This window comes from Salmo salar, chromosome 17 (assembly GCF_965601325.2).
Source record: "Salmo salar chromosome 17, fSalSal1, whole genome shotgun sequence".
Taxonomy (NCBI): Eukaryota; Metazoa; Chordata; class Actinopteri; order Salmoniformes; family Salmonidae; genus Salmo; species Salmo salar.
In genome coordinates, this window is record NC_138307.1 from 21597837 (window position 1) to 21622989 (window position 25153).

A 25153-nucleotide genomic window follows, 5' to 3' on the forward strand; every position below is an offset into this window, starting at 1 on the left:
ATGTGAGCCTAACTGGTGTCTACAACATGAATGTGAACGTAAACTGATGTCTACAACATGAATGTGAGCCTAACTGATGTCTTGAATGTGAATGTAAACTGATGTCTACAACATGAATGTGAACGTAAACTGATGTCTACAACATGAATGTGAATGTAAACTGATGTCTAGAACATGAATGTGAACGTAAACTGATGTCTACAACATGAATGTGAACGTAAACTGATGTCTACAACATGAATGTGAATGTAAACTGATGTCTACAACATGAATGTGAACGTAAACTGGTGTCTAGAACATGAATGTGAGCCTAACTGATGTCTAGAACATGAATGTGAACGTAAACTGATGTCTACAACATGAATGTGAACATAAACTGATGTCTACAACATGAATGTGAACGTGAACTGGTGTCTACAACATGAATGTGAACGTAAACTGATGTCTAGACCATGAATGTGAACGTAAACTGATGTCTAGGCCATGAATGTGAGTGTTAACTGATGTCTAGAACATGAATGTGAACGTAAACTGATGTCTAGAACATGAATGTGAACGTAAACTGATGTCTACAATATGAATGTGAGTCTAACTGATGTCTAGAACATGAATGTGAACCTAAACTGATGTCTAGAACATGAATGTGAATGTAAACTGATGTCTAGAACATGAATGTGAACGTAAACTGATGTCTAGAACATGAATGTGAATGTAAACTGATGTCTATCTACAACATGAATGTGAATGTAAACTGATGTCTAGAACATGAATGTGAATGTAAACTGATGTCTACAACATGAATGTGAATGTAAACTGATGTCTAGAACATGAATGTGAACGTAAACTGATGTCTAGAACATGAATGTGAATGTAAACTGATGTCTATCTACAACATGAATGTGAACGTAAACTGATGTCTAGAACATGAATGTGAACATGAACTGATGTCTAGAACATGAATGTGAGTGTTAACTGATGTCTAGAACATGAATGTGAACGTAAACTGATGTCTAGACCATGAATGTGAGTGTTAATTGATGTCTAGAACATGAATGTGAACGTAAACTGGTGTTTAGACCATGAATGTGAGTGTAAACTGATGTCTAGAACATGAATGTGAATGTAAACTGATGTCTACAACATGAATGTGAGCCTAACTGATGTCTAGAACATGAATGTGAACCTAAACTGATGTCTACAACATGAATGTGAACGTAAACTGGTGTCTAGAACATGAATGTGAGTGTAAACTGATATCCCATATGGGGGCTATTGTGTGCCATGTCAATCACTGACAGTGTTCTTTTACTAAAGGGCCTGTCTCCTGTTATTTCACATTGACATCTCAGAGAGGTTTCTTCTGCATCTCAGTGTACTCTTTCTGTATATATTCTCTCAAAGCAGAAATAGCATCCAAATATTTTTAAGCATCAGCAACCACTTTCAAGCCACCACCTCTATCTAACCAGGAAGAGCGGATGAGAAAACAAGATCCCCAGTGTAAGGTTCATATGTCAAAGGTCAATGTATAGGCCCAAAGGCTTCAAGAGAAGAAGAAGATGGGGCATATATTTGTTCTATGATAGAGGGCACCCAGTTCCAAGTTCATCCTTTCATACATGCTGAATCATCTACCTGCAGATACAGAAACAGACCAACCAGGTAAAGCTCTTTGTTTCCCAGTCTCCATCTCATGCTGTGACTACACTCTTAGAAAAACCCTTTGAAGATACCTTTTTGGTTCCAGGTAGAACCCTTTTGGTTCCAACTAGAATCATATTGGGTTCCATGTAGAACCCTTTCCCCAGAGGATTATACATGGAACCCAAAAGAGTTCTGTCTGGAACCAAAAAGAGTTCTACCTGGAAACAAAAAGGGTTCTCCTATTGGGACAGCCGAAGAACCCATTTCAAACTCTTTTTTCTTAGAGTGTACATATTGCTTATGGGCAGATTCCTCCCAAGAAGTGTTGTGTGTTCTTGTAACAGGCAAAGCGTTAGAAGTAGTGCTGTTCTCACTGCAGACATGTTTGTTGTTGTGGATTTCTGAACCAGTCACTCCTGAGTCATGTTGTCAACAATTCTATTTGTCATGGTTTCCGGTTAAATCTGAAGAACAACACCCATAGGTTGAATACCACCTGGGGTCCCCACTTCTCCTACCTTACCAGGGTCTCCCTGTGAGGAGGACAAATTAACCTTTTACTGCAGTGGGCCAAATCAGGGTCAGGACCACACAAAGTGATTCTTGGTAGTCTTAAACAAATCTACTTTGAAGCAAGTATACACCTCACAAACATGGTTATGTGTGACACCCTGATCTGTTTCACCTGTCCTTGTGCTTGTCTCCACCCCCTCCAGGTGTCGCCCATCTTCCCCATTATCCCCTGTGTATTTATACCTGTGTTTTCTGTGTGTCTGTTTGCAGTTCGTCTTGTTTGTACATTAGAAAACAATACTAAAATGACTTAAGGCTCCAATAGCAGCGAAATAAACAATTACAGACCCACCTCAGCCAGTCAGACAACAGTCTTCATACAGGTTCTTGTAATATATTAATATGAAGACAACGTCACTTCCAAGACAACATGGTTTGTCTCAGCTTCTGGTTTTCCCTGGTCTCTCTTTTTCTTGTCCTCCTGATGTTGACCTTTGCCTGTCCTGACCTATGCCTGACTCTGAGTCTGCCTGCTGTCCTGTTCCTTTGCTCTACCTCTGGATTACCAACCTCTGCTTGAGCCTGCCTGCCGTCCTGTACCTTGACCTCTGCTCTGGATTATTGACCCCTGCCTGCCTTGACCGGTCGTTTGCCTGCTCCTGTGGTTACAATAAACATCTGCACTTGGGTCTTACCTTGATTCCTGATAGTTATGGGCTTAAAAAAAAAGAAGTCACCTGTACTATGTCAGATATAGAGTTGAAATATACTACATTGTCAGTTTGCATCCCAATTTTACACTTTTTATCCATCACAGAAGACTGAAATATAACAACCGTTTACATAGAAACACTGGATTTTCTGCAGTAAAAAGAAAGTACTAATTATGAAAATATTTATAACATTCCACCCATGAGGCCACTAGAGGGAAATTTGATTGCAGGAAAGGGCTACAGGAAGTGCTGTTTTCACTGAAGACCTTTTTTTGTGGATTTCTGAACCAGTCATTCCTGAGTCATGTTGGCAACAATGATATTTGTCATTGTTTTTATGGTTAAATCTAATGAACAGCATCCATGGGTTGAATACCATAGTGATCTTACTGCTTCACAGTCATGTCCAGGTCTGCTGGTCTGGACATTGGAGAGATAGAAAACCTATTAGCAGTGATGTCTGTGTGGTTAACTGACCAGAATACATTAGCCAGTTAAACACCCCAGTGCTTGTACCTGCCTCAGGCAATGCCTAGTAGGATCCTACTGCTAAACCACTAACCATAGGGAGACACTGGGGGAGGGGGGATCTGTCCTGCACTGTGCAATAATACACTCTGAGAGAGACAATGTAGGTCACTATCAGAAATCTAAATGTTTTGTTCATAATGAATTAACAGGGTCTAAGTAGATTTGCTGTGCTACTAAAGTATTTCCACTGCAGCACAGGGGCAATGTGATTTCTGATTTCTCTGCAGTGCAGGTTGGAGGAGCTATCAGAGTGAGCTCCCTAATGGAGCCAGGTCAGAATCCTGCCCTGTGCATACAGATTGAGATATGGAAGGTTGTGTCCCCTGCAGTCTGGCCAACCTCTGGTCAAATAGAATCACTCCTCCCTGTGGACCCGCCCTCCTATTAGACAAACCGAGAAACTCTGGGTCTGTGTTTGACCTCACACACACCAGCTCACTCTCTGTAATGGAGTTTTTTTTTGTGTGTGTGTGTGTGTGTGTGTGTGTGCATGCGCATAACTACAAAGATACAAAATGAGAATCAGATTAAACATCGAGGCTATTGGATGGCTGGTTGGCTGCTCCATTTACTGTGTGATGCATATTAATCTAATGTGGAAAAACCTGTCTCTTTGATCAGGTACCCTGCTATATAGAAATGTGGGTAATGATTAATTAGAATTTGTTTAATTGCTACACAGTCCCAGGATATCGGCTGAAGTACGCAAACATGTAATGAATGTTATTATTACAATCTGTATCTCGTAATGAAACGGATCATCAAGGGTTTGAAAACAATAATTATTTTGGGAAAGAAGTGGTGTATTTACACCAGACAGTCAAGCAGGATGGGCTTGTGTATTCATCCTATACTCCCTGGTTCCCCCAAGTGCTGTTGTCCAATCCAGTGATTATATTTCAAGTGTCCTATATAAGTGTCCTGACTTCATATTAGCTCGGGTAACCCAAACGTTCACGTGTATCAAGTATTACAAGGTAGGATTTGACCCATCAAGGGTAATTTTAATCCTTTCCAATTATCTTCAATTGTCTGGATAACCATTAACACTAGAGTAATTATAAACGATGCCTTCTCCTTGCTTACCAATCATAATCAAATCCTTTCATGGCTGTTTGGTTGAAAATTCATCTTCAGAAAAAGTCATATTGTGGTAATAAGAGAGGTAAGGATGTCTGTGTTTGTAAAGTATCTGAAGATGCCTCCTGATTCTCAACTAAAATGATTCAGTGGCAAGGTCGGACTGGATATAGGGCAATTCTGGTCAATTCCAGATGGACTGGTTCATCTTTAGCCCAGTGGGCCTGTATAAATAATTTTTTTTGCACAAAATGACCATTATTTGGCGAGTAATGGGGGCCTCAAGTGACAAAATGGGCCGGTGTTAGAAATGTCCAGAATGATTTTTGGTCCCAGTGCATTCACTTGGTTGTCTTCACAGTTCTAGGATTTCTATAATGATTTATACGCATTGAGATTGGGGTTTGTCCTCAGGGTGAGGTAATGCTTTTTAATTGTTTGGAAACTCTAGGGATGCACAGTTGCTTGCTAAGCCAATTTAAATCCCAGTGGGCAATTCCACAGAAAATACACTGTAATGCTTGTAGGGGTTTAGTAACCTAAACATTGAGAACATTGAGAAGCAAGACTCATTCTAATGTCTTGACTTACCTTGATCAAGCTCCTCATATTCATCACTCCAAACTTTTGCCTTGTTTCATGTCTCAGAACATCGACTTGGATAGAAGCTTGGGTTGTTTGTGTTCAGCTCCCTATCTGCTATAGATGAAATCCTGGTATTTTCACACATGCAGGAGGGCCACTACGGTGGCCTGGGTGCAGGGGAGTCTGGGCTGGCCGTGATAAGGGCTTAGGGGCTTTGAAAGCAGCTTTACACTGAGATCAAGGTGGGCCACACAGACCACAACAGAAGTGTTCAGACCCCTAGAAATCCCTAGAGAGTTTTACTCCTAAAATAAGCTATCGTCCTTACCAGAATGGCATGGCACTTGAAGGGTCACACAAGCCTAGAAAATAGCTGTCATGAAAAAGTTGTGGTTAATAACTGATTATTGTACAATGGATTACGTCAAATCAATTTGGAATGGAACGGTCTGTTTGGAATCTTCCTCCTTCAACATCAAGACTTTTGCTTTCCCCAAACACCCTCCCCCCCACACACACCTACACACACGCATTTACCATTCATGATGTTGTAGGCCTGGCTGAAAGGTGTTTGATGCTAACAAGTGCCCATCCTTCTGGGATGGCCCCTGCCTGCCACTCTTCATCCACACCATTATCATAAATGTGACATTTCACAGATAATATTGATTACTTTATCTTAGCATTTCAGCCTGCATGACAGAGAGCAGCGTTTCTATTGATCTCCAGCCTATTAAACCCTCTTGTGAGTATAATAGTTGTTATAAGACCTTTTACTGCCTATAGAATCAATGGTTCACATTTCCAGACAGGACAGAAGAGATGTCATATTTGAAAATCTGCAATTTTCATCTACATGCCCTCCACCAATGTGTAATAGGCATTTTCTATCATTCCCTGGAAGAGAGACTGTACATATAGGGAGCTGAAATCATACCTATATAATGCTATTTAGTTCTTCTGTGAAATGTTTAGTTCAGGACACAATGTGTTTACTTACATGCCAACACTGAAAAACATTGGCTTGCATGTTTCTTTAATGCCAATCCTATCCTGAGGGTTTGGTTTGGAAATGTCATGTAGACTATTATATAGCAGGTCAAATCACACACTCCAGCAATTTGTTCCTACGGTCCATAACGTGAGTCTTATTTCATCTTTCTTAGTTCAGTTGGTAGCGCAGGGTAGTAGGTTCGATTCCGGGGACCACGGTCCATAACGTGAGTCTTATTTCATCTTTCTTAGTTCAGTTGGTAACGCCAGGGTAGTGGGTTCGATTCCCGGGACCACCCATATATGTCAAATGTACGTCGCTTTGGATAAAAGCGTCTGCTAAATGGCATATATTATAAAACCGCTAAACGACAACGGTTTGACAACATTGTTATTTGATTGACATTCTGGTTCATGATAAATCCATGTGTGATAACAGAGCACGTAGTCAATATTCAACTCAACCTCTACTGAGAATGACCTTTCCTCGTCTTGTTGTTGCCGGAGAATCACACTTAGTAGAAAAATAGGCTATAACATTCACTTCACTGGAGAGGAAACTGTGTAGGAGAAAAGTTATTTCTATGAGAACTTACAGTATGATGGGAATAGGTAACATTTTACATTAGGTCTGGTTATACAATATGGTTTCATTTTATTGTCGTTATTTGGAACTTATCGTCTGACCATCTGATGACAAATATTTGATTCACATCTGTTACACTAGTCCTTAATCAATCAATGATTGTCAGACAAATCTGTGGACAATAAAAATAGGACTATATTTAGTAGCCGACTATTTAATATTAACAACATATTTCCCCATTACCATGTTTCATGATTTATGACGATATTTCAGCAACTAAAATAAAGTCAGAAATCCTTATAAATTGCCATCATAAATAATTGTTCATTTAAAAGTGTAATAAACGGCATGAATTTTATTTTGAATGGAAAAACCTGACATTGTAAGCCCCTGACCAATCAAAATGACGAACACATTTACAAACGTTAGATTATTTAGCAGTATACGTTATTAATTCAAATGCAATATAACCACAGTCCAGGTGTGACAAGACAATAAATAGCCTACATAAAACATCTCCCATAAATGATTTGATAAAAAATAAATCTGTATACGTTCCAGGCATATATGTTCCATATACATTATCCAGTGTCTACATACAACAACATAGTTATCGAAAATGGTTAGTTATCAAATTAAAATACTCACAATTCAAAGCAAGACCAAATAGTTCAAGACATCCATGTTCTTCAGAAATCGACGATATTGTAATATTGTCTAACTCTTCATTCTGTTTAAATTAAAAACATCTTAAATGTTGTGTTGTCTCTTTTTTTATCTGGCAATGCAGACATGTAGGCCTATAAACGTGATCAAGCGCTCTTATGAAGAGAGGTACAAAAACAATGGAAATAAATATGAGAGAAAATGCATAATGCGTGATATAAGGAACAAAAAAATTGCCATATTAACCTCGCCTATCTGACATGATGAAAGGATATATGGCACCTAAAAGGGCAACGTATCGAGGAAAAGCTTGTCTATTATTGCAGGTGGAGGGACCAAGTCTTCCAGTTTCAAGTAGAATATCCTCTGCAGACCTTGTGTACATAGCGTGCGAAGTTCAGGCAGCTTTCCCAAGAGTTTTGACAAGTGATTTGGTCGACTGACACTTCCATCGTTAAAAGTCACTTTGTCTTTCAAACAGTTCACCATCTTGTTCTGAAGTTCCTCTACTTTCCTGGGCTCCTTCAGCCCATGTCTCTCTGAAACAATGACAGGGTGCAATTCGTTTCAAAACGTAACCCAATGGCATTATAGGCGCATAGATTCAGGATTTAGGGATAGGGTTTCATTAGCTTACCTGTTACTGTGGCAAGGGCGCATATGCAGGAGAATGTTGCAACGTCTATATTCATACTTTGAAGGTTTGCAGAGAACTCCACTATGGTGTCAATCCAGTCTCCAAAGCCGCGCCTACACTGAAGCCTGTGCAAAACCAATCCGTTGCAGAAGATGAGCTTCCCTTCCTCAGGGTTGGACCTGTAATATGATAGCATCGCATGATTAGGATTCGGATACCGACTTGGCAATAAGATCAAATGGATACTATCGCGCGTCATTGTTGTGAGTAAAATTACTATTTATATATGTGCGCTTTTTGCTATGCTATTGTATAAGATACCTGTAAGCCAAACGCAGAACGAAGAGTTCCAGGAAGGCTGATTCGAAGAGGAGATCTTGGTCCGGTCTCGGCAGATCGGTAAAACCTGGGATCTTTTGCGCCCAGTCGCGGATAATCTCCATGGAGACGGTCAGGACGTCGTAGAACTGCTGCACATGTTGCGTGTCATCTCCGGTGATTTGGCTGTCAGCATTATTCTGGAACTAGAAGGTGATGTTGAGTTGAACTCATAAACCCAATGCTCAACAGTATATTTTTAAAACGTATTTTATGACTTATTTTATTAATGAACTGGTGCGCAAAGTGATGGGGATTGCATGATCGAGGCTCGTACTTACTCGGGAGCAGTCCAGTCGAGACAATGAGGGGTTGGAGTCCACATGGGCCCTCACTAGAGCGCTAAGGATGCTGACAGGTGACAAAGGGTCTTGAATTTTATGTTTGGAGGGTAACCGGCCCCGTCGACCCTTTAAACTGGCAGTCCTGACGACTGAATAATGAAAAATATAATTTAAGTTGTTTAGTATAAATAATTACTATTATGCTTTGAAAAACACATTCTGCTTACAAATAATGTGTAAATACATTTCAAGGAAATGCGTAAAGTTGTGCGTTTTAAGAAGTAGAACAAACCTTACCTTCTTTGACCATTCCCGTGACAAGGCACTTTTGGAAACGGCAGTATTGGCACCTGTTTCTCCGGCGTTTGTCAACTGCACAGTTCTTCCCAGCTAAACACACATATTTGGCATTTTTCTGGACAGTGCGCTGTGAAGAAACACAGAGGAGAACACCTTAGTTGCCATTCGATGCATTTCCACCTGAAGCTTTGATACATTGATCAAAGATAGCAATTAAAAAGCTTTTGCCACGCATATTGACAATGGGAAATGAACAGCCAGGGCGTTGCAGTCTTCCACCTACTCTCCCAGCTGCATAATGCATCACAACAGCGGACGAGGCAGACAGTGGGTAAATATAATTCCGTGGCTACTCATAATATTACGTTTCCTGGGGACCCTCTACCCTCTCCAAGTCCTCTATTGGCATGGCAAGGAGATGAAGGTTCTTGATTTTGAAGGGATTGTATCAGGAGCCAATAAACAACACAATTAATCAGTAGCCTAAATATTAAAATATATTTAAATGGAATGTTAGTTGACCGTTAGTTCTAAATGTAGAACAATCCCCACAGATATTTAATGTAACATACCTTGAAGAATCCCTTACAGCCCTCGCAGGTGCGCACGCCGTAGTGCTGACAGGCGGCATTGTCCCCACACACGGCACATAAAGCATCGGTGTTGGTGGGTGATCCTTTGCTAGGAGGCGACGGTGCTTGGTTATCCATAAAGTGATGTCCGTGACCGAGCTGGAACGAATAGGGGGAACCCACCTTGTGATGTTTCCTTAAGGAGCTGGAACCAAAGATGCCCTGGCTCTCCAAGCCATGATACCTGCCTGAGGTATCCGGGTTCACGGACACCTGGAGGGACCCGTCAAATCTCATCTGGCACGTCGACAAAGGACTACCGGTTTGGGAATGCTTGAGAGAAAACAAGGATAATCTGGATATGGCATTTTTCCGCTGCTCCATCCTGTGCGCCACCGCCAAGTAGTCCTGGTGAAAACTGTACAGAGATCCAGAATCATCCCACGCATGGCTGGGTGGACTCTGGAATGTCTGTGTGTGTGGAGAGGGGGGCTTGTAGTAAACGGACCCGGAGGGAGTGACCATCTCATCGGACTGATGCGGCTGGTGGTGGTGACTCTGCTGGTGGTACATGGGGATGTCCTCAACTTTGATGGATGACTGCTCCCCCGGATGGGGCATTTGGAATAGACAAGGGGGTTTGACGTCATAGTTCGAATTGTTACAGTAGCTGTCCACGAAAACACCCACATTTGGAAGATTGGTGATAGTGGCTGATGTGATTTCTGTGTTGGTCAGGTCCATGCTAAACTTGACAAACTCGGGCGTTAGGAAGTCGCAGTTATGGCTGTGGTGCTCTCCAGCGGCGTGGAAGCTGCTTGCGCTCTGTTGCGAAGCGGGACTAGCTCCTTGAGGTGACGATCCGCACTGAGCCTGGACGCACGGCATAGCTGCTATAATGGGAGAGGGAGACATATACTTATATAAATCGATCTCCTTGTCAAGCCATAATCCCATCCAATGCAGATGCATTGCACGTAAATTAGAATGTTTGCGTAAAAGCGCACGAGACGTATATGATTATCCTATTCTGTCACCACTCTCTAGAACAAGTGCCAACAGTAAAATCATTGCATCTATAATAGGCGCAACGTCTCCAACATTATTTGTGGTCTTACCTTCAGTTGTATGACTATTTTCAAAGACACAATGTCCGAATCACTTCCTGGAGTTATGATATTATCCACTCGATTTTGCTCCCTGCTAAAGAAATCGAAAAAAATCTGTCACAAAAATTACAAACCTGTAAAGATATGAATTTATAAGCAGGTCATTACTTTCTGATCACATTAATGTTATACTGTTGAAAACAAAATATGAATTTTAAGACAATTAAACCAATACCTTAAACTGTCACCCGGTGCACCAGAATACATCAGTTTAGAGGATTACATCTTCTCTGCTGTATCCATATCCAAGTGCAAATGCAGTATTGTGAAGAGAACGGGGCAGATGGCCATGCACCTCCCCAACTGGCTACTAGACTGGCCGCGGTTGACACTGACAATGTGCCTTTGTTTATGTGGCTCGGAGTCGGAATACCGCTGCCCACGTGCCAAAGACACTGGACGTCATCGAGCATTACGCGCACCAATCCCTTCCAAGGGTGGATGTTTTATATACAACTGTAAACGCACGATAGCGTACAGAATCTAATAGAATAAAATGTTTAAAAAAAATGTTGACATCATCATAAATGAATGATTAAAAAACATCACATAATAATACACATGAACGCATATGGGTTGGCGAAATGCCTGATGAAAACAATGCAAAAAAACAAATAACAATCTCACCTCAATTCACAACTAATTTAATGATATGCATAGTTGCATTTACAGCAGCCTACGCCAAATATAGAGGTATGTACGAAGATACTAAACAACAATCATGTAAAATCATAGTGGCACCATAGTGACCCCGCACTATTGAGGATGGGGATTCCTGAGGAAACGTTGTGCAATTTTGCCCTTCACCTACCTCATTATTATAGCAACGCCCTCGCCAACCTGATTGTATAATTGTGTAATCCCATTGGTCTACCCATATATCAGTCAACTAATCTTTGCTTCCTGGTTCTTCTGGCTGTCAGAGTTGTATCACCGTTCTCCCGGCGTTATCATCAATTGAACATAGAAAATCAGTAAGTGAACGATTTAGAATAAATGTTTGTGCCCTTTCTTTATTGTTATATTTATAATATGAAAAGTTGATCGACTGGCAGCGAGCCAGATAATATAATGGCGAACGTCAATGCGGCATTGTACGCATTGCTAAAACCCTCTCTCCAGTGCACCTTCAACGTTTTCTGTTCTGTTTCTGTTACGATGATGATACGGCATTCAGTTTTATTTTACACCGTTCTATAGAACAGAAACACTGTGAAATAGAGTTATAATTTCTTTCTGTTGCATTTGCATTGGATAACCAGTATCACCGAAATGGGGATGGATTGACTTTTTAAAATTATTTTTATGTAACGTATAAGAATTGGAACAAATGTTAAGTTAGTTTGTCCTCTAAATTCACGTTGTCGTGTTTGTGTAAACAATCGGAACCTTCATATGAGTTGCTGTCACTGCTCTTGTATGTGTATTTGTTGTCATTAACTACAAGTATCAAGCTAAGATGTTGTCTTCGAGTGATTTACTGTATGTAATGTGGATGGTGGCGTCTGTATCTCGCGTGATCATGTCTCTTCTTCATGTGGTTCCCTGCATAATTTCTTCCATTTTCTGTCATTCAGTTGAGTAAACGGCTGCTGCCATGTGGGATTTGGCCCTGGTGTGTTGTTGGAGATGTGTCACCAGGAAGTAATGCCATTCTGAAACCAATCATTTACTTGTCTCTCTGCGTGGGCTGGGCTGTAAGACCCCTCTTCATTCATTTCCCCTATACTGAATCATTTCCCCTATACTGAGTATTAATAATAATAACACAAATAATACAAAAATATGTTTTATTTTCACGAACACTGGATAGGTGCTGTGAAATGTGTTGTTTTACGGGTCAGCCCTAGTAGTATAGAGCGCCTTGCTTAACCTTTCGGTTACTGGGGTAACTCTAACCAGTAATGTAGGCTACCTGCCGCATTCTAACACATTCACTGGATCAACACGATGATGTCATGCTCATGTACTTCTTTTCTTATTATCATATATTTGATTTTATGATCCATCTGATGAACGCATAATACACAGGTAATAAACACAGAACGCAGCTTTGTCTCATCCAAAAGGATTTCCCTACCTACATTCATGACAGATAAGAAAATTACAGACATTTTTTTTTATTCTCCTCATCCTATGAGGGAAATCATTACCTCTGGCCTAGTGAAACAAGAGCTGCTGGTGTGCATGCATAAACCACGATGATGTTTGCTCAGTTGCTGATTAGAATATATTGAAAAATATGTGTCTTTTAAGCAGATTGTCAGAATGAGGGAGAGAAAGTGTCCGTTATGTCACGGCACCTGAGTGGGTGAACCAGGTGTCGTCTTAACTCCCAAGTGGCGCAGTGGTCTAAGGCCCTGCATCTCACTACAGACCCTGGTTTGATTCCAGGCTGTGTCACAACCGGCCGTGATTGGGAGTCCCATAAGGCGGCGCACAATTGGCCCAGCGTCGTCCGGGTTAGGGTTTGGCTGGAGTAGGCTGTCATTGTATTAACTGACTTGCCTAGTTAAATAAAGGTACAAAATAATAATGAACTGTCAGACAAGTAAGAATGTTAAAGAAAAGTCAGCTGTCATCCAGGTGTCTCACACAGACACTCCCAGGGCTCCCACACTCTCCTCCACTACTTCTGCCTGTGAATCCCATGCCCCCCTACCCCCACATTGTCCATCAGCACCTGGCCCTAGCCGATTGGCTCTTTACCCTCCTGTCACGCCCTCTCCACATGATCACTTGTCATGTCATTGCAATATAACCCAGTGTGTCTAACTCAGTCCACTGCTGTGTGTTGTGCTGCAGGAACAGCATCAATGGCGTTCCGGAAGGCCTTGAAAGGGACAGCTATCATCGGGACCGGGGCGGCCGCTGCTCTTCTGGGCCTATCACAACTGTCGGAATACAGAAAGACACAGGTAGGCCTGGGACATTTGAGACATTGAGATGATGTAGTTGGTTGCAGTTCACACAATCTGCTTGTGTTGTTGTTTTGTAAACTTGTTTTTCTGATACTTGTATGGATGTTGAGTTTGTATGCTGCATTGAGGACAATAACATTTTCTAATCTCATCTTTATGTTGCCAAGGTTGTGGTAGTCTGTTTCTAAAGTCAGGACCTGTAAATTACACCTCAGAGTCCCTATGCAGCAGGTTATAGATAGTAATGAGAGTGGGAGAGCGTCTGCCAATGGCAGGGCAGGCTCCTGGGTGGCTACTAGGTAGAGGTCGACCGATTATGATTTTTCAAAGCCGATACCGATTATTGGAGGACCAAAAAAGCCATAACGATTAATCGGCCAATTTTAAAAAATGTATTTATTTGTAATAATGACAATTACAACAATACTGAATGAACACTTATTTTAACTTAATATAATACATCAATAAAATCAATTTAGCCTCAAATAAATAATGAAACATGTTCAATTTGGTTTAAATAATGCAAAAACAAAGTGTTGGAGAAGAAAGTAAAAGTGCAATATGTGCCATGTAAAAAAGCTAACATTTAAATTCCTTGCTCAGAACATGAGAACATATGAAAGCTGGTGGTTCCTTTTAACATGAGTCTTCAATATTCCCAGGTAACAAGTTTTAGGTTGTAGTTATTATAGGAATTATAGGACTATTTCTCTCTATACGATTTGTATTTCATATACCTTTGACTATTGGATGTTCTTATAGGCACTTTAGTATTGCCAGTGTAACAGTATAGCTTCCGTCCCTCTCCTCGCTCCTACCTGGGCTCGAACCAGGAACACATCGACAACAGCCACCCTGGAAGCAGCGTTACCCATGCAGAGCAAGGGGAACAACTACTCCAAGTCTCAGAGCGAGTGACGTTTGAAACGCTATTAGCGCGCACCCCGCTAACTAGCTAGCCATTTCACATCGGTTACACCAGCCTAATCTCGGGAGTTGATAGGCTTGAAGTCATAAACAGCACAATGCTTGAAGCATTGCAAAGAGCTGCTGGCAAACGCACAAAAGTACTGTTTGAATGAATGCTTACGAGCCTGCTGGTGCCTACCATCACTCAGTCAGACTGCTCTATCAAATCATAGACTTAATTATAACATAGTAACACACAGAAATACGAGCCTTAGGTCATTAGTATGGTCGAATCCGGAAACTATCATTTCGAAAACAAAACGTTTATTCTTTCAGTGAAATACAGAACCATTCCGTATTTTATCTAACGGGTGGCATCCCTAAGTCTAAATATTGCTGTTACATTGTACAACCTTCAATGTTATGTCATAATTATGTACAACTCTGGCAAATTAATTACGGCCTTTGTTAGGAGTAAATGGACTTCACACAGTTCGCAATGAGCCAGGCGGCCCAAACTGCTGCATATACCCTGACTGCTTGCACGGAACGCAAGAGAAGTGACACAATTCCCCTAGTTCTAAGAAATTCATGTTAGCAGGCAATATTAACTAAATATGCAGGTTTAAAAATGTGTATTGATTTTAAAGAAAGGCATTGATGTTTATGGTTAGGTACATTGGTGCAACAACAGTGCTTTTTTCGCAAATGCGCTTGTTAAATCATCACCCGCTTGTCGAAGTAGGCTGTGATTCAATGAGAAATTAACAGGCACCGCATCGATTATATGCAACGAAGGACACGCTAGATAAACTAGTAATATCATCAACCATGTGTAGTTAACTAGTGATTATGTTAGAGATTGATTGTTTTTTATAAGATAAGTTTAATGCTAGCTAGCAACTTACCTTGGCTTTTTGCTGCCCTCGCGTAACAGGTAGTCAGCCTGCCATGCAGGTTCCTCGTGGAGTGCAATGTAAGGCAGGTGGTTAGAGCGTTGGACTAGTAACCGGAAGGTTGCAAAAGCGAATCCCCGAGCTGACAAGGTAAAAATCTGTCGTTCTGCCCCTGAACAAGGCAGTTAACCCACCATTCCTAGGCCGTCATTGAAAATAAGAATGTGTTCTTAACTGACTTGCCTAGTTAAATATGTCCAAAAATACCGATTACCGATTGTTATGAAAACTTGAAATCGGCCCTAATTAATCCGCCATTCCGATTAATCGGTCGACCTCTACTACTAGGGAATGCTGGGAGAGCATCTGCCAATGGCAGGGCAGGCTCCTGGGAGTCTACTGGGGAATGCTGGGACAGCATCTGACAATGGCAGGGCAGGCTCCTGGGAGTCTATAGGGAACGCCCATCTGGGCAGCAGGTTGGCATTTATTGGGATGACTAATGTACTGGAGGCAGCTCTGCAGAGTGGTCACTAGCTGGCACACACCTTAACCATAACCTTAACCACACTGCTAATGCCTAACCCTAGCCACACTGCTAACCCTAATGCCTAAACCTAACCTTAAATTAAGACCAAAAAGCAAAGTTTTATTTTCATGCATTTTTACGATATAGCCAATTTTGACTTTCCAGCAGGCCTATCTAGTGGAAATGGCTCAGTTCTGCTTCCAGGACAGTATTCATGACAATAAACATCAACCTGCATCTGGGCATGTCTTATCTAGACTGAGGAATGTGTTCCACCTTTATTCAAACTATGCTGCTCAGGTGGGACTGCTGTGTAGAGTGAAGTTGACCTGAATGTGAAGACAGTCAATGGGACTGCCGTGTAGAGTGAAGTTGACCTGAATATGAAGACAGTCAATGGGACTGCTGTGTAGAGTGAAGTTGACCTGAATGTGAAGACAGTCAATGGGACTGCTGTGTAGAGTGAAGTTGACCTGAATGTGAAGACAGTCAATGGGACTGCCGTGTAGAGTGAAGTTGACCTGAATGTGAAGACAGTCAATGGGACTGCCGTGTAGAGTGAAGTTGACCTGAATGTGAAGACAGTCAATGGGACTGCTGTGTAGAGTGAAGTTGACCTGAATGTGAAGACAGTCAATGGGACTGCTGTGTAGAGTGAAGTTGACCTGAATGTGAAGACAGTCAATGGGACTGCTGTGTAGAGTGAAGTTGACCTGAATATGAAGACAGTCAATGGGACAAACCCTGATCATAAAATAGCTTACTTTCTGTTGCAACTTGCCATAAACTGCCTTATGAAGTGGTAAGATGGACTTTAGCTATGTGACGTGAGTAGTTCTTATGCCTTGTTTCATTTGCGTTAAAAAAAGAAGGGAACATGACTTATAATGTTTGTTTAGTACAGTGAAATAATCAAATCTATTTTGGTGACAAAAAAACGCAGAGGAGCAATGGGAGTCCTGATTTTTATTTCATTATTTTTCATTTATTCAAATCTGATGAAGCTCATGTGGATCATATAACATAGCGTCTGAAACTCCAGGGAGCTGAGAAAATACACCTCCATGATGTTTCCATGGCGACGCATCACTTGATATTATTAATAGGGCAACTGTTGTGTGAAAAAGCATTAGACTGTTCCCAGATCAGTTTGTGCTGAACATGTTTGACATGAAAATGACTATATTGACAGCACAAACTGATCTGAGACCAGGTGACCACTGCATCACTGTAGACCAGGGATTGAAATAGCCAAGGAGTCGTGTGGGTAACGTTAGAAAGAGAGAAACAGGTGCATCTCTGACCTTTGAACCGAGTCAGCGCCACAGATATAAATACGTCTTACAGTACATCTTCTATTTCAATGGTCTGTTATTACTAGTGACATACCAGGTGACCCTTTGTCCTAATGTGAACTTTTATTTCTGTATCCTGGTATAATATCTTGTCCCCCTCACCTTCCTCCCAAACAAGAATAAATGGGTAAGCAAAAGTGAAACACCTCCGAAAAAATGATAATAATTTGCAATCAGGCATGAGGACGACGGTGGCCGTCACTAACTAACCCTGCTAATTGGATAAATATGTCTGTTGGGTCTCCTCTGTGACAAGGGCACAATCTCTTTCTCTCTTTCAGCTTGAACGTTTTTCTGTTTTCTGGCGGTGGGCGATTGGACATTTGCATGACATCCACTGTCTCACTGACTCCATGTACTCAATGTGATTGCAGGGCAGACTGCCACTTAATTGTCTGTGGGGGTTTTAAATATGCACGTCCATGGAAATAGAAAGTAATGATTTGATCTTGTTTGCTGTTACGGCCCTAAATTACAGATGCCCGTGTTTCATTCACAGATTTGCAAGTCAAATGGACCAAGTGGCGTCGCAGCAGCTCGATGTAATCATTTCGAGAATAAAATGCTAAATAGAAAAATGAATAAATGTTTCATTACGACAGCCATCCTTGACTTGCTTGTCCCCATGATCCTTGAGTTCAGAACAGACTTGATTTCACTTTGTTCTTTTTTCCCCTGAGTTCTTTTGTGTTTTTGCAAATCAGACACCAGGAATCATGGTTATTATCTAAGTACAGCAAGCAGGGGTCTTTCTTTATGAATATGATTGTGGGTACAACCCTTACCGATATGGGTACCTGATGTTGTTGTTACCATCGATATCTATGGTCGTGACGATGTAGACACAGCTATCCCAGAGGAGATTATCCAGGCTGTAAAACATTGCTTTATGCTTTCACTAATCTCTGAACCCAGAGCCAAATCTGTCACAAAAGACTGTGCCTTCACAGAAACAGATGTAACTGTCCCTGTACTGCATGTTGTCCAGGCACGGCTGGCGTACGTAGCAGCGGAGGGGGAGTTAAAGCAGCCATTTAAAGATGAGCTCCCAACCAGACAGGCTCAGCTCTCCACCCTGCAAGACACCGAGGAGTTTGACGTCCTTGTCGTAGGGGGAGGGGCCACGGGCTCCGGATGTGCCTTAGACGCTGTCACACGCAGTGAGTCCCCATGAACTGCACCATTTTGGAAAACCTTTTTGGTTGGGGTCAATTACATTTCAGTTCAGTCAATGTGCAGGAGAGTTGAGGCTATTCTTCTCTCAATATTATGAGGCCCTCAATGCAATATGCATGCCTTGCCATTTTCCCTTCATGCATATAACTCGACAGGAGAAGCACATGGAAGTCATAACCTACCAAATGCCTCCTGAATAACTCTGACTCTGAGGGTGCATCTGAAATGACACCCTATTCCCTATATAGTGCACTACTTTTGACCAGAACCCTATGAGCCCTGGTTTAAAGTGGTGCGCCATATAGGGAATAGGGTGATATTTCAGACTGTCTTAATCCTGGTCTTGTCTTGATTTGTCTCTGCTCTCCTAGACCTCAAGACTGCCCTGGTGGAGAGGAATGATTTCTCATCGGGGACCAGCAGCCGGAGCACCAAGCTCATCCACGGGGGAGTACGATACCTCCAAAAGGCCATCATGAAGTTAGATTACGAACAGGTAAACGGCTAGTTTTTCCGATGCTGCCTGACAGTTGGTTCCCTCTGTGATCACATTGCTTTGTTTTCCCCCATTGTGGACATTTTATCATTGAAAAGAGTGAGAGGTTAGAAGATTCAGAGGGTTGTAGGGCACTAAGTGTTTCCCATAATCCTTCCTTGGTCTGCTATTGTGTGAATGCTACAGGCATACTCCTACTCTTCTACCAACAAGTACTGTGTTATGTGTTAGATGTTATCCACCCATTTTACTGACCTCTGAACCCCTCTTTCCCCCGTTCTCAGTACATGATGGTGAAAGAGGCTCTCCACGAGCGCTCCAACCTGCTAGACATTGCCCCTCATCTGTCTGCTCCACTACCCATCATGCTCCCTGTTTACAAGTAAGACACGAGTCCACACAGTTAGTAGAATGAGCGTTATAACCTGTCAACTGAAAATGTTCTGAGTGTGTGGTAGTTGTTTAAAACATGTATACATGTAGCGGGTCTACTATGCACCACAGGAGAACCAAGAAATGAAGAGCGACACCACAGCTGTCTTTTAGGCTTTTATGTTGATCTGCAATAGTATTGTGAAAAGACAGGACAGGAACACATCAGTCTCCAATGCACCACCTGACAAGTTGTTCTTTCTCTCTCAGTGTTTTCTCAGACTCTCACAATCACACTCATACATAAAGCCATAATGTATAGTATAAAATAATAACCAGTCCTTAATACAAAGAATGTATAATCTTAATTCTTAGACAATAGAACCATACCTGCAATAGTATTGTGAAAAGACAGGACAGGAACACATCAGTCTCCAATGCACCACCTGACAAGTTGTTCTACACAGGAGCATGAAGAAAGGTAAAACACATATCCTGTCTCACATCCCCAATACATTGCTAGGTGCTTTCAGTGTTGACCGTACCAAAATACAACAACTCATGTACAAAAACACTGCAACACAAACAAGTTACAACGTGAAATCGCCTTTATCCCATTCAGACCTTAGAGGGCCAAAACTACATCTCCCATAATGCAACACCACCACTAGTCGGTAGCTCAGCTAGCCGTCTGCATCACAGAAAGGCATGCTAGCTAGCAACACTTCTAGCACTCTGTAAACTATATTAATAACAATAAAACTCTGAAAGTTACGTGTTTCAAAAGTCTCACACCCCCTTATAACAATATCTACAGCATTAACCTTGAGACGTTTTATTTATTTCACGTTACGGACTTCTACAAAGGAGTAATCTGCAACCCATACCTTTCTCTCTCAGTGTTTTCTCAGACTGAGGAGAACGGGAGCTATGGGTAGTACCAGGGTGTTAGTAGGTGACGTAAGCACCCAGATAAAATAAAATACATTTAATGAAACAAAACCCGAAGATGTTAACATCATTCAGCTACTGTAGCTGCCTACCTAACATCAACAGGCATCACCAGTAGCGCAACAATTAAAATTAGAAACCAAAAGTTAAGTTCCTGGCGATCCTAGCGATCTGACTCCCCCCTTCTGTCTGAACTTGGAAAATTCCTGTTCGCGGGCTTTGGCCACTGACCCTCAACCTGATTGTTCTGTTCTGCATTGTGTACTATTCTAATAATTTGAAGTTTGCTGGAATAACCATTTTAACTCTACTACATACACATTTTAAAATGTTCAATCGTATACAAGCCAGATGGCCATTCTGTATAACAGACAGCTAGTTATACCAGGTGTATTTACATGTTACCTCTAGTGGTTACTTCTAATGGTTACCCTCGAATGGTCCCCTCGAAGGGTCACTGACTGTAAGTCACTCTGGATAAGAGCATCTGCTAAATGACCAACATAAATGTAATGGCTGACTGTACACTGTCTACTGGGCTGGTATAAAGATGTTGTACTGTACTGTCTGTTTATAGATGGTGGCAGCTGCCGTCCTAAATCAAATCAAACTTTATTTGTCACATGCCCTGAATACAACAAGTGTAGACCTTACTGTGTAATGCTTACTTACAAGCCCTTACTTACAAGCTTACTTACAAAACAACAGTGCAGTTCAAGAAGAGTTAAAAAAAAATATTTACCAAATAAACTAAAGTAAAAAAATAAATAAAAAGTAACACAATAAATTAACAATAACGAGGCTATATACAGGGGGTACCGATACCGAGTCAGTGTGCGCGGGTACAGAAGTAATTTGTACATGTAGGAAGGGGTGAAGTGACTATGCATAGATAATAAACAGCAAGTAGCAGCAGTGTACAAAACAAATGGAGGGGGGCGGGGGGTCAATGTAATAGTCCGGTGGCCATTCGATTAATTGTCCAGCAGTCTTATGGCTTGGGGGTAGAAGCTGTTAAGGAGCCTTCTGGTCCTAGACTTGGCGCTCTAGTACTGCTTGCCTTGCGGTAGCAGAGAAAACAGTCTATGACTTGGGTGACTGGAGTCTGACTGGAGTCTGGAGTCTGTTTTATGGGCTTTCCTCTGACAACCGCCAATTATAGAGGTCCTGGATTGCAGGAAGTTTGGCCCCAGTGATGTACCGGGCCGTACGCACCACCCTCTGCAGCGCCTTACGGTTAGATGTGGAGCAGCTGCCACACCAGGCGGTGATGCAACCGGTCAGGATGCTCTCGATGGTGCAGCTGTAGAACGTTTTGAGGATCTGGTGACCCATGCCAAATCTTTTCAGTCTCCTGAGGGGGAAAAGGTTTTGTCGTGCCCTCATGGACCATGATAGATCGTTGGTGATGTGGACACCAAGGAACTTGAAACTCTCGACCCGCTCCACTACAGCCCCGTTGATGTTAATGGGGGCCTGTTCGGCCCGCCTTTTCCTGTAGTCAGGAAGTCCAGGATCCAGTTGCAGAGGGAGGTGTTTAGCCCAGGGTCCTTAACTTAGTGATGAGCTTCGTGGGCACTATGGTGTTGAACGCTGAGCTGTAGTCAATGAACAGCATTCTCACATATGTGTTCCTTTTGTCCAGGTGGGAAAGGGCAGTGTGGAGTGCAATTGAGATTGCGTCATCTGTGGATCTGTTGGGGTGTTATACAAATTGGAGTGGGTCTAGGGTATCCGGGAGGATGCTGTTGATGTGAACCATGACCAACCTTTCAAAGCACTTCATGGCTACCGATGTGAGTGCTACGGGGCGGTAATTATTTAAGCAGGTTACCTTCACTTCCTTTGGCACAGGGACTATGGTGGTCTGCTTGAAACATGTAGGTATTACAGACTCAGTCAGGGAGAGGTTGAAAATGTCAGTGAAGACACATGCCAGTTGGTCTGCGCATGCTTTGAGTACAAGTCCTGGTAATCCATCTGGCCCCGGGGCTTTGTGAATGTTGACCTGTTTAAAGGTCTTCCTCACATTGGCTACCGAGAGCGCTATCACACAGTCATCCATATCAGCTGGTGCTCTCGTGCATGCTTCAGTGTTGCTTGCCTCGAAGCGAGCATAAACGGCTTTTAGCTCATCTGGTAGGCTTGCGTCACTGGGCAGCTTGTGTCTGGGTTTCCCTTTGTAGTCAGTAATAGTTTTCAAGCCCTGCCACATTCGACGAGCGTCAGAGCCGGTGTAGTAGGATTCAATCTTAATCCAGTATTGACGCTTTGCTTGTTTGATGGTTCGTCTGAGGGCATAGCGGGATTTCTTATAGGCATCCGGATTAGTGTCCCGCTCCTTGAAAGCGGCAGCTCTAGCCTTTAGCTCGATGCGATGTTGCCTGTAATCCATGGCTTCTGGTTGGGATATGTACGTACGGTCACTGTGGGGACGTCGTCGTCGATGCACTTATTGATGAAGCTGATGACTGAGGTGGTACACTCCTCATTGCCATTGGATGAATCCTGGAACATATTCCAGTCTGTGCTAGCAAAACAGTCCTGTAGCGTAGCATCCGCATCATCTGACCACGTCCGTATTGAGCGAGTCACTGGTACTTCCTTCTTTAGTTTTTGCTTGTAAGTAGGAATCAGGAGGATAGAATTATGGTCAGATTTGCCAACTGGAGGGTGGGGAAGAGCTTTGTATGTATCTCTGTGTGTGGAGTAAAGGTGGTCTAGAGTTTTTTTTTTACCCCCCTCTGGTTGCACATGTGGCATGCTGGTAAAAATTTGGTAAAACTGATTTAAGTTTGCCTGCATTAAAGTCCCCGGCCAGTAGGAGCGCCGCTTCTGGGTGAGCATTTTCTTGTTTGCTTATAGCCTTATAGAGTTGGTTGAGTGCGGTCTTAGTGCCAGCATCGATCTGTGGTGGTAAATAGACGGCTACGAATAATATAGATGAGAACTCTCTTGATAGATAGTGTGGTCTACAGCTTATCATAAGGTACTCTACCTCAGGCGAGCAATACCTCGAGACTTCTTTAATATTAGACATTGCGCACCAGCTGTTATTGACAAAAAGACAAACACCCCACCCCTCGTCTTACCAGACGTAGCTTCTCTGTTCTGCCAGTGCATTGAAAATCCCTCCAGCTCTATATTATCCGTGTCGTCGTTCAGCTACGACTCGGTGAAACATAAGATATTACAGTTCTTAATGTCCCGTTGATAGGATAATTGTAATCGTAGGTCATCAATTTTATTTTCCAATTATTATTGCATAATTAGCAAGTAGAATTGATGGCAGTGGGAGTTTACTCGCTCGCCTACGGATTCTCAAAAGGCAGCCCGATCTGCGCCATCTTTTCCTCTGTCTTTTCTTCATGCAAATGACAAGGATCTGGGCCTGTTCCCAGGAGAGCAGTAAATCTTTCTCGTCAGACTCGTTAAAGGAAAAAACTTCTTCCAGTTCATGGTGAGTAATCCCAGTTCTGATGCCCAGAAGATATTTTCGGTCATTAGAGACAGTAGCAGCAACATTATGTACAAAATAAGTTAAATAATAAGGTACAAACAACGCAAAAAAAAATAAAAAAATAGCACAATTGGTTACGGGCATGTAAAACGTCAGCCATCTTCTTCGGCGCCATCTTAGATGAACTACTGGACTGGTATAAAGATGTTGTACTGTACTATCTTTTTATAGATGGTGGCAGCTGCCGTACTACTGGGCTGGTATAAAGATGTACGACCTGGTAGCTGGAGGCCAGTGTCTGAAGAGCAGTTATGTCCTCAGTAAGAACAAGGCTCTGGAACTCTTCCCCATGCTGAAGAAAGACAAGCTGGTGGGAGCCATCGTCTACTATGATGGTGAGTATTTCTCATTATTATATTCATTGAAAGGGCTTTTTAGTCCAGGAGTAGGTTTAATCTGGGTCCGGGGAACTGGTCCAAAATGTATTACACTCACTGTAAGTCTCTCTGGATAACAGTGTCTGCTAAATGACTAAAATGTATGAGTGTTGCTGGACATACCAACACTTCAGTCAGTAATGCTCCGATAGGATGTGGCTCAGTTGGTAGAGCATGGTGTGTGCAACACCAGGGTTGTGGGTTTGATTCCCATGGGGGGCCAGTACAAAAAAAAAAATGCATGAAATGAAATGTATGCATTCACTACTGTAAGTCGCTCTGGATAAGAGCGTCTGCTAAATGACTAAAATGTAAAAAATGTAAATAACCTTCTCATTTATCAAGATGCTTCTCTTCTGTTTGCTAAGTGGGCTATGTCTAGGGCCGGTTTGCCATACATTAAGAATTCATATTAACCTACACTGCTATTAAACAAAACTCATGTTCAAAAAATACTGCCTTTTTCCCAACAGTAACAAAATCATTTTTCCTTAGTGTGGGTGTGATTGAATGTGACCCAAGTCAACAACAAGACAAGACACAAGGCAGCCGGTGGCCATCAGATCTCACATGTCCATTGATGCCTGAACCAATGCATCCTCGAGCAGCTTGTGCTCTCTATGTGCCTTGGGCCAAGGCTGTGTAGTGTGTGCGTGGCCTGGATTGGCACGGAGACGACCAATCAGATGTTCCGGCTCTATCTGGGTGTACTCTGTGCAGAGAATGTCCCATTAGTTGACTGGAGGCCTCTCTTTTTCAAACCAACAACAGCCAACTCTGTGTCTGAAGGCTATCTGAATCAGTCAGTCTACATTTAGATTCGACTAGGTGTCTCCTAGAGTTGAAAGACGACCTCTTCTCTGAGGGGATAATATACCAGGCCAGGTACCTGAGCAACAGTTCATCACATTTACTAACTTGACTTTCTAAGGAAGAGTGAGGCGTGTTGAGATTTGTTTTTAGCATTTTGTTTATTTGAATGCGTTTTGTTTATTGCTCA

General features: G+C 42.2%; 2 protein-coding genes across 4 annotated transcripts; one reads left to right on the forward strand and one right to left on the reverse strand.

The window, feature by feature from the left end:
• Positions 1 to 6985: 6985 nt before the first annotated feature.
• Positions 6986 to 10970, reverse strand: LOC106575783 (nuclear receptor subfamily 4 group A member 2). The gene is made up of 8 exons (XM_014152466.3): positions 10827 to 10970; positions 10601 to 10685; positions 9483 to 10375; positions 8908 to 9037; positions 8608 to 8759; positions 8270 to 8472; positions 7949 to 8127; positions 6986 to 7850 (listed from the first exon to the last, which is right to left on the reverse strand). Exons 3-8 carry the CDS (start codon positions 10368 to 10370, stop codon positions 7594 to 7596), a joined length of 1809 nt encoding a protein of 602 aa, XP_014007941.2. The 5' UTR covers positions 10371 to 10375; positions 10601 to 10685; positions 10827 to 10970; the 3' UTR covers positions 6986 to 7593.
• A 568-nt stretch (positions 10971 to 11538) lies between these two features.
• LOC145861372 (glycerol-3-phosphate dehydrogenase, mitochondrial) lies at positions 11539 to 24245 on the forward strand. Of its 3 annotated transcripts, XM_082963598.1 has the most exons (7): positions 11557 to 11625; positions 12229 to 12348; positions 13457 to 13569; positions 18250 to 18421; positions 18809 to 18933; positions 19218 to 19315; positions 23948 to 24245. In XM_082963598.1, the coding sequence occupies exons 3-7, from the start codon at positions 13468 to 13470 to the stop codon at positions 24228 to 24230; spliced, it is 780 nt and encodes a 259-aa protein (XP_082819724.1). In that variant the 5' UTR covers positions 11557 to 11625; positions 12229 to 12348; positions 13457 to 13467; the 3' UTR covers positions 24231 to 24245. The 3 variants fall into 3 exon arrangements, with proteins under 3 accessions (XP_082819723.1, XP_082819725.1, XP_082819724.1); XM_082963597.1 differs by lacking the exon at positions 12229 to 12348 and having other exon boundaries at positions 11539 to 11625; XM_082963599.1 differs by lacking the exons at positions 12229 to 12348; positions 23948 to 24245 and adding an exon at positions 20834 to 20870 and having other exon boundaries at positions 11539 to 11625.
• The last annotated feature ends 908 nt before the right edge of the window (positions 24246 to 25153 follow it).

Coding starts and splice junctions, on each gene's coding strand:
- LOC106575783 (XM_014152466.3), bottom strand. CDS start 10,370: ATGCCGTGCGTCCAGGCTCAGTGCGGATCGTCACCTCAAGGAGCTAGT. Junction 9,038..9,482: donor GCTGTAAGGGATTCTTCAAG/GTATGTTACATT, acceptor GTTTCTTCACAG/CGCACTGTCCAGAAAAATGC. Junction 8,760..8,907: donor CACGGGAATGGTCAAAGAAG/GTAAGGTTTGTT, acceptor TTCATTATTCAG/TCGTCAGGACTGCCAGTTTA.
- LOC145861372 (XM_082963597.1), top strand. CDS start 13,468: ATGGCGTTCCGGAAGGCCTTGAAAGGGACAGCTATCATCGGGACCGGG. Junction 13,570..18,249: donor CGGAATACAGAAAGACACAG/GTAGGCCTGGGA, acceptor CATGTTGTCCAG/GCACGGCTGGCGTACGTAGC. Junction 18,934..19,217: donor TGAAGTTAGATTACGAACAG/GTAAACGGCTAG, acceptor CCCCGTTCTCAG/TACATGATGGTGAAAGAGGC.